At 38.0% G+C, this 15,691-nt stretch overlaps 1 protein-coding gene across 3 annotated transcripts in view; it reads left to right on the top strand.

Moving 5' to 3' along the window:
• hsd3b7 (hydroxy-delta-5-steroid dehydrogenase, 3 beta- and steroid delta-isomerase) overlaps positions 1 to 15,691 on the top strand; it is a 23,024-nt gene extending 7,333 nt beyond the window's left edge. For 2 of the 3 annotated variants that reach the window (XM_058771978.1, XM_058771977.1), the window contains exons 2-7: positions 5,834 to 6,074; positions 8,219 to 8,374; positions 9,900 to 10,008; positions 12,086 to 12,185; positions 12,843 to 13,005; positions 14,676 to 15,691. In XM_058771978.1, the coding sequence (XP_058627961.1) occupies positions 5,915 to 6,074; positions 8,219 to 8,374; positions 9,900 to 10,008; positions 12,086 to 12,185; positions 12,843 to 13,005; positions 14,676 to 15,091 (1,104 nt within the window). In that variant the 5' untranslated portion in view covers positions 5,834 to 5,914 and the 3' untranslated portion in view covers positions 15,092 to 15,691. Of the gene's footprint in view, positions 1 to 5,703; positions 6,075 to 8,218; positions 8,375 to 9,899; positions 10,009 to 12,085; positions 12,186 to 12,842; positions 13,006 to 14,675 lie in introns of those variants that run through there. The other variant, XM_058771976.1, reaches the window with a different exon arrangement.

The raw sequence follows: 15,691 nt of genomic DNA, 5'->3' as shown, positions 1-15,691 counted from the left end.
AGCCAAAAGGTTTTCCTGAAAAGACACCGCAAGTGGTACATCATAACTGTCTTAAACCTTACCTGTCTTCCACCTATCAGCTTGGACAAACAGTTTTGGATGCATCATCTCCCATTGCACAGCCTGTTGAAAGGGAAGTACCCACAAGTACTTCTAATTCCTCTACACTTGCTGTCCAGGAGAACTTGCCTTCTGTTGTCTTTACTGGTGAGGTCCCCAGTCAGAGTCCAGCTAGGTCTTTGCTATTGGGACAGTCCCCCCTGAACTTAACTCAAAACACTGGACACTGTCACACAGCCTGATGACATGGACACTGTATCCTCAAAAGTGGACCATCCTACTATGGCTCTGCAGGCTGGACCCGTTAGGTCGCAGGCCTGCCAAATTGCCTGCAAGGTTTAAAGATTATGTTGTGAAATCTTGTCTGCGCATTGTTTTGTCTGGTTTAAGGACATTGTTACTTTCTGGACGTTTCTTTTCCCACAGGGTAACTAATGTGAAGTTGTTTGTTTAATATCCATTGTATTCTTTTTATGGATGTTTTTGCCAAGGACTTTTATTTTGGTGTTGCGTCCTCCGAGAAGGAGGGTCATGTATGTGAAGGGAAGTGCGGGAAGAGAAGAGAGTGGAGTGTGGCGGGCACGGAGACTAGTTGCTCTCCTCCCCAGTTCTAGGGCTTTGCTCAATAAAAGTTACTAGCTGTCGATATTTTCAAGTCCATCGTCTTTATTCACATCAACCCACGGGCAGCTAAAACCCCATGCCTTACTCTAGTGTTAGAGTCCATTTTTTTGCATATACAGTGAGGAAAATAAGTATTTGAACACCCTGCTATTTTGCAAGTTCTCCCACTTAGAAATCATGGAGGGTCTGAAATTGTCATCGTAGGTGCATGTCCACTGTGAGAGACATAATCTAAAAAAAAAATCCAGAAATCACAATGTATGATTTTTAACTATTTATTTGTATGATACAGCTGCAAATAAGTATTTGAACACCTGAGAAAATCAATGTTAATATTTGGTACAGTAGCCTTTGTTTGCAATTACAGAGGTCAAACGCTTCCTGTAGTTTTTCACCAGGTTTGCACACACTGCAGGAGGGATTTTGGCCCACCTCCACACAGATCTTCTCTAGATCAGTCAGGTTTCTGGCCTGTCGCTGAGAAACACGGAGTTTGAGCTCCTCCAAAGATTCTCTATTGGGTTTAGGTCTGAGACTGGCTAGGCCACGCCAGAACCTTGATATGCTTCTTACAGAGCCACTCCTTGGTTATCCTGGCTGTGTGCTTCGGGTCATTGTCATGTTGGAAGACCCAGCCTCGACCCATCTTCAATGCTCTAACTGAGGGAAGGAGGTTGTTCCCAAAATCTCGCAATACATGGCCCCGGTCATCCTCTCCTTAATACAGTGCAGTCGCCCTGTCCCATGTGCAGAAAAACACCCCAAAGATGATGCTACCACCCCATGCTTCACAGTAGGGATGGTGTTCTTGGATGGTACTCATCATTCTTCTTCCTCCAAACACGTTTAGTGGAAAAAGTTCTATTTTGGTCTCATCTGACCACATGACTTTCTCCCATGACTCCTCTGGATCATCCAAATGGTCATTGGCAAACTTAAGTCGGGCCTGGACATGTGCTGGTTTAAGCAGGGGAACCTTCCGTGCCATGCATGATTTCAAACCATGACGCCTTAGTGTATTACCAACAGTAACCTTGGAAACGGTGGTCCCAGCTCTTTTCAGGTCATTGACCAGCTCCTCCCGTAGTTCTGGGCTGATTTCTCACCTTTCTTAGGATCATTGAGACCCCACGAGGTGAGATCTTGCATGGAGCCCCAGTCCGAGGGAGATTGACAGTCATGTTTAGCTTCTTCCATTTTCTAATGATTGCTCCAACAGTGGACCTTTTTTCACCAAGCTGCTTGGCAATTTCCCGTAGCCCTTTCCAGCCTTGTGGAGGTGTACAATTTTGTCTCTAGTGTCTTTGGACAGCTCTTTGGTCTTGGCCATGTTAGTAGTTGGATTCTTACTGATTGTATGGGGTGGACAGGTGTCTTTATGCAGCTACCGACCTCAAACAGGTGCATCTAATTTAGGATAATAAATGTAGTGGAGGTGGACATTTTAAAGGCAGACTAACAGGTCTTTGAGGGTCAGAATTCTAGCTGATAGACAGGTGTTCAAATACTTATTTGCAGCTGTATCATACAAATAAATAGTTAAAAATCATACATTGTGATTTCTGGATTTTTTTTTAGATTATGTCTCTCACAGTGGACATGCACCTCGATGACAATTTCAGACCCTCCATGATTTCTAAGTGGGAGAACTTGCAAAATAGCAGGGTGTTCAAATACTTATTTTCCTCACTGTATATAGGGCCTACTCTATTTGATTTTAAAAAAATGTTAGCCTACAGAAAGGTTTTAAAAAGATTTTAGTCTTGGCTACTTGCATGTTGATTATGCTACACTGACTTTTTTCAGATATTCCTTATTATTCTTATTATAAATTAAAATTACTTATTCAGAAATTGAAAACAGGTTTATCATAGCTGTATTGTAATCAAGTCATTTTGTGAATGAATTGCATTTTGAATGCATTTTTGAATACAAAAGTGTGTCACATCTTTGACCATGAAGACCTTTGATGGTCATGAAGTGATTTCTGGAACATTTTGGAGCCGTGTGACTTGCTGCCACCGCTTCACTAATGTAACACTATAAACTTATTCAGCTGATTTAATTTAAATCAAGAAATGCAAGAGAGGAGAAACAAAGATAAATATATAGCACTGCAGTTCATCAGGGCATAGTGAAACTCTCTATATACTATATGTAAAAGTAGGGATGCACCGGTATCGGCCCGATACTGCGCTCCTGTACTCGTTAAAATGTCCCGATACCAAACGCCGATACCACACAGCATGTGATAAGTGCCATATTCAGACAAAGAGAAACAGACAACAGACAGCAAAATGGAGTTATTGGAGATTAAGGATGTCTACAAAGCAGATGTATGCAATGAGTATAATGTTAAATATTATATTATACCCAAAAATTCTTCATACAGTGGACTACCAATAAAAATTTATACAAATTTGGAACCAAATATTATTCAGACCGAGTCTGGGAAAAAAAGTTGAAGTTCAGGTTTGCATGAACCTGGTTGACAGCATGCCTAGGAGATTACAGGCTGTAATTAAGGCTAAGGGTTGCCTGACAAAGTATAGTTGTGTAAATATTGTCATACTAACAGCTGTCTGAATAATTTTGGTTGATTGTAATCCATTACATACCTTTCTATCAAAGTTATCTGACATTATCAAGCTGAATTTGTTCTGAGACAGTTTAACTCTGAGTTCTTGTCATATTTTATTACCATAAACTATAGCGAATAAACTGATAATGTGAGAAATGTTGAAGGTGTCTGAATAAATTTTGGCTTAACTGAATCTATTTGATAAATGAAGTTAACCAATTAACATTATACATACTCTTTTGGTTTCTGTACCCAGTATTTGACAAATTTACAAATGCTACAAAACTATCGGTATCGGTACTCGGTATCGGTACTCGGTATCGGCAAGTACCAAAAATAAAATTATCGGGCGAGTACTGGAAAAAGTGGTATCAGTGCATCACTATGTAAAAGAATACTTTAGTGATTTAATTTCATTTGTAAAGTTGTTGCTTAGTGAATTAAAACCATAAAAAGATTCTAATGATACATTATATTCCCGTGTATGGCCCTCTGTCTCTTGCTGTGCTGTATGAACACCCACCTGTAAGCTGAAAGTGGTATCATTTAAAAAAATGATTGGGATTTTTACAGTAAAAAGCTGTTAATTGGTTTACAGCAAGTTTCTGTACTATATACTGTGAATAACTGTATTACATTTGATGTAATTTTTCAGTAAAAGTTTGTGGAAGTGAAAAAGAACAAGTCATTGTAAATTGACATTCCCTGCATGACGCAACATTAGATTTTTTTATTTTTTTCATTGAAATGTTTCTTAGTTTTTCTCATCAGTTGTGTACATTAGGGTTTAACCCTTACATCTAATTAAATGAATGTTTATCGCATTATTTTAGTATCGTGTGTTATCATGATGAATGACATATAGGGGACACTTGGTGACCCCTATATCAGGGGTCTACAAACTCTGTCCTGGAGAGCCGGTATCCCGCAGTGTTTAGATCCAACTTTCCTCAACACACCTGCCTCAAAATTTCAAGTATACCTAGTAAGACCTTGGATAGCTGCTTCAGGTGTGTTTGATTAGGGTTGGAGCTAAACTTTGCAGGACACCGGCCCCCCAGGAGTTTAAGCCCTGTTCTGTATATTAGATTTTGTTTTTTTACAGTGTACTTAATTATGATCAGGTATAGCTTTGTTTGATATAAAAGCTTAAACTAGACATGAACTAGACTCATTGCCTCATTCTTTTTCCATGTCTTTGTTTTTGTTTAAACACTGAACTGCTACTTACATTGATTTAATCTTTTTTTTTAAGAAAAATATCTCTAATAGCCTATGTTCTTAAGATTCATTTGTTTATAATGTTTCAGCTGTTAAGTCAAGTTCGACATAGTTTAGTAATATAGCCCAACTGCTAAACAGTTTTGCAAATCCTCTTGCTTAAATGAGCTTTCATCTACAGTTTTCTCCCATGCAGCGTTGAAGATTATGCAAAAAGGAGCAGTTTTGAAAGTGCTGGTTGGGTGTTTTTTTTTTTTTACCGTTTAAACACTAACACACTCTTCTCTCTCCACAAATTGTCACATGTTCTTTTTTTTTTACATTTGATATGGGTTAAATGGTCCTGTCCTTGACTGGAGATTGTTTTTGTGATTAAAGTTAAGAACACTGTTAATTTTTAACTACTCACGCACCTTATGATTTAGCAAATTACAGTACAGAAGGCTCTGGCCCAAACGGGTCAAAACAGTGTATATTATGTCTAACGTTTCTGTCATACTGACACAAAGCTGACTCAAATTTCTTGCATTGATTGGTCCAGACACCACACAACACCACCATTACAGTATCCGAATGAATCACGGGATTAATTTTAACTTTGTGTCTGTGACTTCATGCCATGCGGTTATTCGAGGTTTGTGCAGAACTGCAAGCGCAGAGTAGACTATGTGGTGGTGAATGTGCATGCACAAAAGACACTAATGAAAGAAAAAAATAAATTTAGCACCAGTTGGATGGATGAGCTTCAGGTTTGTGCATATCACAGTCCTCAATATTTGCAAAGTGGATGCAAAAGATTTTAATCACTTAAAGGTTCAGGTCTTAAGTGAAATTTAGCAGTGTATAAGATAAAGTGTGTATTTTAGGTTCTGTAACTGATCACCATTTTTTGAACTCGTTTTTGTTCCCTTTTTGATTTCACTAGTCTACTTTATTTTAAATAGTTCTATCTATCTATCTATCTATCTATCTATCCATAGCGATCCAGGGGCCGGGGTTGCATCCACATCTAGGGGGTGGAGATGGGTGGGTTTAGGGATCAGGGGGTGGAGACGGGTAGGTTTAGGTATATGTAAGGTGGGAGGAGTTGGATCTAGATCCAGCCACGCGACCTGGATCTTGTTTTACGATGAGGACCGTTGTGCCCATTTTCGACCCCCTGCCAAATTATTACCCCTCTGGTTGAAATCGCTATATGATTGCCTAATCCTAACCCCACCCCTAATCCTAACCCCTCCCCCACACCTAACCCTAATAATCTGACAGGGGCAGAGTTGGGTACAACACCGTCTCCAGTCTCACTCAGTAATTTGCTGGATTTGTCTTTCTTTTGCGTTATATTCGCAGAGTGAACCAGTTGACCGGCTCGGCAAATACTGACGGATAAACACTTCAGTCCACACCAGGAGAGGATTCAGCGGCGTAATAATGTCTAACGAGAAGTCAAAGTTAATTTATGTGATAACTGGAGGATGCGGTTTTCTCGGGCAGCACCTGTTGAGAGTTTTGTTGGAGAAGGAAGAAAACATCAAGGAGATAAGGCTTTTCGATAAAAACGTTTACCCAAGTCTACAAAGTCACAATACAGGTACGAAACACGTGAAACAAACTGTTCATTATAATGATTACGAGCTTGTTAGTGCCCACAGTGATTAGAAATAGACTTCATGTTAAACATTACGTTCGTGGTTGTGTTTTATATAGTTGTCCTGCGTCCCACGACGCTACGTGAGTCTTTCGTAAAAGGCTTTTCATAACCAGATGTTTCTTCAATACATTTCACAATTGAACTAATCTGTTTCCTCTCCAAAGTACACTTAAATCACAGAGGATGTTATTTTGTCATGTTTTTAATGTAACTAACATTTCCATTACATCGTAAATTGTGTTGTGCTTTTGATAACTCTGTTTTTGAATTTTGACTGGAAATGACACACAGGCTTATAAAATAGTATATCCAGTAGGTTTACATTGATCATTCTTTATTTTCTAAATCATAAACCTCGCATTCCATGTCGAGATGCTCTTTCATTTCTCAGAATGACACCGTTGACGCCTTAAGCAAGTGTTTGTGTTGTAATTAACGCCTCAAAACCGAGACGTGGAATATTTTTAGAAACCGAGAAGTCTCTCATTTATACACCATAAATAAAGATATTGTTTTTATATTCTTTCTTTAGCTTATCATAGTTTTTAAAATGTATAATTTTTTTCATGGAGGCATGGGGAAAATTTTCCAAGGTGGGGTTAGACACAAAAGTAGCCATCGCTAAAGAAACGCTCTTTATTTTATTAACTAGTTTTTGAGAATTTGTCTGCATGCGTGGTGTTCACAGTATAGGGTGTAGTTTCTGTAAGTGCCCAGGGGAAACATCTGTTGTTTCTGTGACTCCAATAACGGGAAAGAGCATTGAAAAGACAGAGGAAATGGAAACGTTCATTCATAACCTTGGCTTTGTGTATATTCGGGCTTGGTTCAGTTGGTAAGGTCAGGCCACAGCAGTCTCTTCCTCTCACTGTCCTTTGCACCACCAGGATGCTCCATTCGGCTGATGTTCTGCACCGTACAATGGGCTTTTGGGATCTTATTCACTGTATTCACCAACCCTCATTGATCACATTATTATGGAGAAACTGATCTCTCATTTTCAGCAATTATGTAGCCCTTCTTAGCTGAAGCACAATGCCCTTTTGCACTATATCATTATGCAACGTCAGCCTGAGGAATATATGCACAAGGGAAGTTAGACTTTGAATTTGGCTATCTGGTTCTAATTTGTGTGCCAAATGTTTTTTATTAGCCAGAGTTTTTTTTTTTTTTTTAATCTAGTGGGTCTCATACAACGAGTATCCATTGTCCTGCCCTAATGTATTCTAGTCCTCACATATATTGCTAGTTTTTATCTCCGGGTCTAATGGGGGAAAGTTCACTTTACTTGCACAAAGGTACTTGAAATCGACAACAGCTTAGCATGTGGTGAAAGTCCAAATGGCTACAGAAAGAGTTTAGATAACCTTTTAATCTGAAGCGAACATTGACCTACTTGCATAGTGAGCCAGTAAGTGCTTTTTGTATGTGACTGATTTTGTGTTACTACTTGGAAAGCTTTGTACATTGGCGGACTTTATTTGTTACGATTATAAAGCTAAGTTAATTAACCATCAGACAGATGTGAGGCATCCTGGAGACGAGTTTATTTGAACATCTGCAATGCACAGCAGCTGATAGCGGCTCACAGTAATTGTTTGTCTTGTGTAGTGGTTCCAAAACCTGTAATTCTGTGGAGTTGTTAAATGCATGCGTACAAAAGCAACTGGAAACTTCAGAGATCAGAAAGATGCCACAGCAGTTCTTTGCAGAGCAGTCATGAATGGCCGTGTTCATTGTGCGAAAAATATCTGCTAGTGAGAATGAAAACAATGCATTTTGTTTACCAGGATGAGGGCATTGCTTCCAAGTTGATGGAGTTTATTGTTTGTTTCCTGTTTTCGATAATTGTGTTACTGTAATCAAGAATATCACTTATCCTGTGAATGATATCAGGAAGCTTCCCAAGGTGAGTCATTGGACAGCATCCTGTTGTCTCTAAGTGACCTTGGTTTCACCCTTATTTACTGGACACATCAGTTCTCAGCTGCTACATAGAAACCCTTTATATAGACATGCCTGCATATCAGAACTCTTAAAATATGCTTTTAACAATGCACTGTATCTTTCTCTTTTATTCGCAGAGCATGTGAAGGTGGTGGCGGTACCAGGAGATATAACAGACTATGGCAGTGTGCGTGATGCCTTTCAGGGAGCAGACCTGGTTTTCCATGCAGCTAGTTTGGTTGATGTGTGGTATAAGGTCCCTGAGAAGGCCATCTATGCTGTCAATGTACAAGGTGAGTGAAGAATAAGCTAGCATGGCTTTGTTTTGTTTTGCACTTTGAAAAGGGTTTAGGAGTTAGCTTCAGAATACAGTTTAGGAAATAAACTTTGAAATACAGAGTAGATAGACTTGAGATTACTACAAGATTAAAAATACACTACCGTTAAACAGTTTGGAAAGTCTCTTATGCTCACCAAAGCTGTATTTATTTGCTCAAAAATACAGTAATATTGTGAAATATTATTAAAAAAAAAAAAAACAGATTTCTATTTTAATATTATGAAATGTAATTTATTCCTGTGATGGCAAAGCTGAATTTTCAGCAGTCATTACTCCAGTCTTCAGTGTCACATGATCCTTCAGAAATCATTCTAATATGATTTGCTGCTCAAGAAATTTCTTATCAGTGTTTAATTGAAATCGTGATTTTTATTTATTTATTTATTTTTCTCTCTCTCAGAATTCTTTGACAAACAAAGTTCAAAGTTCTGCACTTTTTGAAAAAACAAAACGAAACAAAGTATGAATTTCTTTTAAAAAACATCTTGCTGACCTCAAACGGTAGTGGGTTTTTTATTGTTCGAGTAAATGTTAGTAGGTGTTTTGTATGCTTTGGTTTCTCCCACAGTTTTCCTTTGGTGACATTTCCAGTAACCTTAAAGCTTTACGGTCTGTTTGGTCCGGAAATGCATCATTTATTCACGAAGGCGGCGGGAAATCTCGTTTGTTTCTTACTGAATGTAATGAAGTGAGCATAATAGGATCAAAAATATGTTGTTTTTAACCATAAACCTAGACAGATCATGTGGCTTTATGAGAAATGGAGCACATACAGTTTCATCAAAAAGGTCAACTCTAGCATCACCACCTGCATGATTAAAATCGTCTGTATTACCATAGATATGACTCTTTATTTATGTGTTCAGATTGCTCTCAACCCTTTCATTGTTTTACACGTATTCATCAGCATGTTTTCAATTCAGACTGTTTGTGGTAAACCTTACTGGTTAAGGGTTCCTAACATGTCTGTCATTGTAGCTTTAATAGATGCAGACAAACCCGTGTGATGCAGATGAAAACAAGAGCAAGAGATGATAAATGTGTTTTCGTTCTGGAATTTTCCTTTAAATTGGATCCTCTCCTATCATATCATTCTTTCCTTGGCTCTCACACTTGTACTCCACCTTACTTCTCTAGAAATCTTCTCTTTAAAAACCACTGAATGATCTGGATGGTAAAAAGCCAATGCACATTTGGTTACCTTTTTTGTTTTTCCATTTATCACTTGATACCTGATACTTCAGAAAGCATTTGACTAGCCGATGGCTTTCATGTTCAATCTATCTGATGCTTCCAGCTGCATCAGAGCATTACTTGGAATTTAGGCATTGTGTCGTCAGTTTCAAGCTTAATGATTCTCATTAATGTCAGTTAACATCAGCACTACTAAGTTTTTAGTAACATCCCTGTTTTCTTCACCCTGTAGCTGTTTGTCATGTTTTTAATATTTATTCTTTTTGGATGTTGTTCACCATCAGGGACGGAAAATGTCATAAACGCATGTGTGGAAATCGGTATTCAGTATTTGATCTATACAAGCTCCATGGAGGTGGTTGGTCCAAATGTAAAAGGAGATACATTCATCAGGTAAGTGTCTTTATTTTATAGCGGTTTATGTAAAAAGGGAAAGCAAGAGCTGATCAAATGTAAAAACTAACTTGAATGCAATGTAAGTCGCTTTGGATAAAAGCGTCTGCTAAATGCATAAATGTAAATGTAAAAACCCCTTACAAAGTATTATGTCTGAGAGAATAGAAGGGAAGGGTTTGAACATGCTGAACACATTCTGGAATAACATGGAATTCCACAGCGTACACAACATTCCATCTAGAAATATCTTTCAAGCTGAAGGATTACAGCCCACAATCAAGACTGACATGGTCTGGGAATGCTATTCCAACTATCTCAACTTTGAACAAATGTCTTTACAGAGAGAGAGGGAGTCTGTTTATGCTGTTTTCCTATTAGTAACCTGATAAGTGATACTTGTATGTCTCAAAGCACGTCTTGTGGTGATGCGTCACGTTCTGATGTTGCGATTTCTGAAGTATCAGTTGCCAGTTCTGTAAATGGTCAGCCCAGATGGAATCTGCACTCTTAAAAATAAAGGTGCTTCAAAAGGTTCTTCACAGCGATGCCATAGAAGAACCATTTTTGGTTCCACAAAGAACTGTTCAGTCAAAGATTCTTTAAAGAACCGTCTCTTTCTTACCTTTTTATAATCTGAAGAACCTTCTTTCGCCACAAAGAACCTTTTGTGAAACAGAAAGCTTCTTCAGATGTTAAAGGTTCTTTATGGAACCATTTAGACAAAAGGGCTCTTCTATGGCATCGTGAAGCACCTTTATTTTTAAGAGTGGTGTTTTTTTTATTTTTTTTCACATTTTGTGCTGATTTTGAAGGAAACCCATGTATTTTGCATGTTTTGATGTTAAAATGTGGGTTTAAAAGTACTACACTGTTATTGGTTGATGAAAGCACAATCCATTAGCCAAAAAATGTAATGTACACCATGATCTGCCCCTTGCATGTTTGTTTGAGTTTGCGAATGCTCTGTTGTGGTTTGGCCTAGAAATCAAGCAAATAAAAGTGTCTCCGTCGTATCAGTGACCCAAATAACAACTTTAGGATGGCTTTTAAGTAGTTTCACATCTGACAGTGCAACAAAGGCTTTTAACTGAAGTAGTCTTGCCTAGAACTTTAATTAAAACAGCACACAGAGCAAAGCCTTGAAAGCTTTCCATTACTGCCACGTGCTAGAAACATTAACATTTTCCTGGGAGAGTGACTAACACACACACACACACACAGACACAGACACACACAGAGAGATTTGTATTCCCCTCAGATATGAGTAATAAAAGTTTTGGAATAAAAAAATAGTTTTGGAAACACAAACAAGCATGCACACATTCACATAAAAATAATTATTTAAAAAGCATCAGTATTATATTTAATCTCTCTCTCCCTCTTTCCTTCTCTTTTTCTTCACATTTTTATCAAGTCCTTGTGGAATGTTTTGATATTTAATATTGTTGCTTGCCATTGGTTGCTTGCCATTGGTTGCTTGCCATTGGTAATGCCTTTCTAAGGTCATGATGATAAAAACTGTTTTTGCTGGAAAGTGTGCGCTGCCATTTGCCAACTATTCAAAAAAACAAAAAATACTTCACAACCTCTTTGGAAATGTTATAATATCTGCTTCTACATTATATTAAATGCTACAGTAAAATGAAACTGAATAATTCTATAAATAATTGTCATTAATAACAAAACCCAACTCAAACCCAAAGTTATACCTTAAATGAACTAATCATACATTCTCAAATCCAATATTTTACATAACATTTTAGATTTTACACTCACTCTGCAAGGATAGACAGGGATAAGCATCAACTTTGTTTGAATCTGTTGAATCAGCCATTGTTTGGATATAGTGTCATTCTGTGCATGCATTTCACATTTCTTCTGTGCAAGCTGTATGAATGCATCAGTGTCTAGCATTATGGGATTTTAGGTCTGAATTTGGGTATAATTTGACAGCACTGGTCGGGTCGGGCACATGATTTCAGTTAAGGACCTGGTTTAGGCTTCCAAGCTTATTGATTAACTACAATTTCATTTTGCCCAGATTTTTAACTCTTGGTGTTCTTCCTTGACACAGAGGGAATGAGGATACTCCATATAATATATTCCATGAGATGCCCTACCCTAAGACCAAAGCTGCAGCTGAGAAAATGGTGCTGGGAGCCAATGGCACAAAGGTACAACTCTGTCCAGAGGACAAACATTGATTTAGAGTGGGCTCCGATTTTCCCTTTTTACCATGTTTAATTATATAGAAAAAGTACAATCTGCATTTACAAACACACAGATTGTGATTAATAAATTATAGCAGCTTTCTCATTTTTTTTTTAGCCGTTAATAAAGCTGTTTTCTATCTTTAATTCACATGTAGGTAGTGAGATGATTAAGTTACTATTCTTCTAAACTCACCATTTGTTTTTAAGACTACATTCAGGCGACGCATACATGTTTGCATTTTTGCCAGTCTAGCAAGTTTAAGTTTAATAAAATCTACTGACATTTTGATGAAATTGGAACTCCTGCTTCTCATTTCATTGGTCTAGTTGCTATTTTCCAGCTTTGCACAATACTGCACCCACCCAAACCCAAGGGAAATGTTGGAAGCCTTAAATTATTGTGTATGGGTGGTTATAGTTACGCCTTTGCTCTTTCTTTCAGCAAGCCATGCATTTATTGACTTTTCCCAGTAAATATTATAAATCTTCGTAACATTATTGATGCATCTTCTGCATCTGAGTGAACTGTAATGTAATACAAAGACAATCTCTTTGCTTTTCTGCTGATGTCAATTATTGATTTGTTTCTCTCTCATTTGCCGCACTCTCCATGATTAGGTAAAGGGAGGGAACACTCTCTACACATGCTCACTACGGCCAACAGGTATCTATGGGGAACAGCATCAGCTCATGAAGGACTTCTATCTGAATGGGGTGCGGACAGGTGGTTGGGTGATCAAGGGAGTTCCACGGAACACAGAGCATGGAAGGGTCTATGCAGGTAACCATCAGACTCCTGGTGACGGCAGAACGTCCTGACCATGGCAACAGTGGAACTCAGAAGAATGGCTTTGTTTTTTGATAGAATTTCAAGTGATTTGAAGTCAGTTTATCCTGTAGGGGAATTACAGTTAAACCCCTTAGAGAAATGAATATGCTCACTGAAGACCAGGAGTCAAATTTGGAGTTCAATCAGTTGAAAGAGAGTTTACTGAAGACAGAATTCTCAACACTTCCAAATTAATAAGAGAAGCCAGCCTCGAACTAACTTAGAATATAGAAACACTAGTACTTATGGTCATATGGATGATCAGATGACTTAATTTCTACAGGTTCTGATAGGTTAACCGTACAGACACATCTAGCCAAACTTGGTATTCTGTCCCCAACACAAGTTAAAGACGTTATCTTTGGCATCCCTTGATCTATATACATGCATGCAACTTTTGTAAGGGTCATAGGTGAGTCTCACATTCCTAGAAGGACTCTTCTCATGCTGTTGAAGCCTGCTGGAGACTATTCCTTTGGCATGGTCACATGCCTCTTAATATGACAAACAATTAGATATAACATTACTCTCTTCCTTCCAAGGTTGAGCTACACCACATTACTGGAACAGAACAATACATTCACGCAGAGAAAACCTGATCTGATCTGAGATCCAAGAATTTCTGCTTTTGATTCAATTTAACATCTAGTAACCAATGGAACTGTAAAGCAAGCATGTATAGGTGTAGTGGATACATGGTGCATTATTGACCTTCAAATTGATAACTCTTTCTATAAAAATATAAACATTTGATTATACCAGAATGCATGCATACATTAGTTTTAATTACTGTCAATATATTACATTTAATACACTATGATTACATATTCATTATATGCTAGAAGAGGATAGGATTGGATATCCACTCCTTCAAACCTTTCGTTTTTCTCTGAATCTGACAAAATCCGTCTGTCACAGGACAGATCTTAGTCTAAGACGGAGGTTTTTAAACATTTTGATGCCACAGACACCTAATTATAATGATCTCCATGCAAGGGCCCCCTTCCTAAAAAGGTAGCCATATATTTGTTTTATATCCAGACATTTGCAATGTGAAAAAATAAACGCATTATAAAACGGTATCTAGAAAATATATAGTAATTAACTTTTTATTAGATTATTTTTAGTTGTATAAACAATAAGTAAACCACCCCCTGGTTTCACAGACAAGGCTTAAGCCTAGTGCCAGACTAAAATGTAAGTCTGAGGTGTTTAAACTGAAAGAAACTTGCACTGACTGATCTTAAAACGTGTCAGTGCCTTTGTTTTGTCTCAAGATGCACCCCAGTAATGTTTTTTTTTTCTAAGAAAGTTTATAAAAATTACTTAAATGTCCTAATTGAACTATGGCCTAATCCTGGTTTAGTCTAAGCCCTGTCTGTGAAACCGGGCCCGTGACTGTCAATAGAATCAGTTAATTGCGATTCATCACATTTTTGTCCAGTCTTTAGAAAGAATAATAATAATTACATTTTAATTAAATTCAATTCTGTGGTCCCCCTAGTGGCTTTATTAAAAGGAAAAACGTGAATGCATCTTGTGCTTTAATTGCTGTAATTAAGTTGCATAAGACTCGGCCCTGTAATCTTTAAATGACCTTGAATGTGTTTTTGTGCGTGCAGGGAACGTGGCATGGATGCACTTGCTAGCAGCACGTGCTCTGCGGGAACATCCTGATAGGCTGGGTGGGGAATTTTATTTCTGTTATGACGACTCCCCATATAAGAGCTATGATGACTTCAACATGCAGTTCTTGTCGGCCTTCAACTTTCGCTCGTTGCATGTGTCGGTGTGGGTGCTGTGGTTCATAGCATGGATGAATGACCTGATACGCTGGCTCCTGAAGCCGTTCTACAACTACACCCCACTGCTCAACGGATACACACTCGCTGTGGCCTGCACGTCCTTCACTGTCTGCACAGACAAGGCGTTTCGTCACTTTCAGTACCGACCGCTCTACAGCTGGGAGGAGTGCCTGGCCCGCACACAGAGCTGGGTCAACACGTTCCCTTTAGAAACCCGCACTAAGGACACCTAACAGCTGCTTCAGTGTCAGGTGGACAGTTTTCATAAACACATCTGTGTCCAAAAACGAAAGATGAGAGGTGTTGTGAGAGTGTGTGTCAAGCATGTGTCATGACTTTTCACCTGATGATGAACATTTGGACGTTGTATTGCAGTATTCAGTATGTTTTCACATAAGTACACCCAAACAGAGCACCTCTTAATCATATGATCACAGTGATGATTAGATGAATAAAAATATTTTAATTATTGATGTAACCATAATAGCTGAGAGCATAATCTTTACATTACATACAAGCACTTTCATTCAAAATGCACAAGTAATCCTGCAATACAAAGCATATTGTATTCTGTTAATCTGATAGATGAATGTACTTTATCAGTTATAAAGTGATATGTAATCCACCACATATAGGTGCATATTTATACATTTCTTTGTCCAAATCATTTCAATGATTTCTAAACATTTCATAACATCACCGTTTAACTAGACCATAATGAGCTTGCGCTCTTAAGTTAATTGTTTATTAAAATATTTAATTGTTTGTATGACACATTGCTATTTTTTTTCCGTTAAGAATTGCAAAACAAATTAAATTACTATATACAAGTA

The sequence above is a fragment of the Onychostoma macrolepis genome, chromosome 03 (genome assembly GCF_012432095.1).
Source record: "Onychostoma macrolepis isolate SWU-2019 chromosome 03, ASM1243209v1, whole genome shotgun sequence".
In the NCBI taxonomy this organism is placed as follows: domain Eukaryota; kingdom Metazoa; phylum Chordata; class Actinopteri; order Cypriniformes; family Cyprinidae; genus Onychostoma; species Onychostoma macrolepis.
The sequence above is the reverse complement of the archived record's forward strand: the minus strand, read 5'-3'. Positions and strand labels throughout refer to the sequence as shown.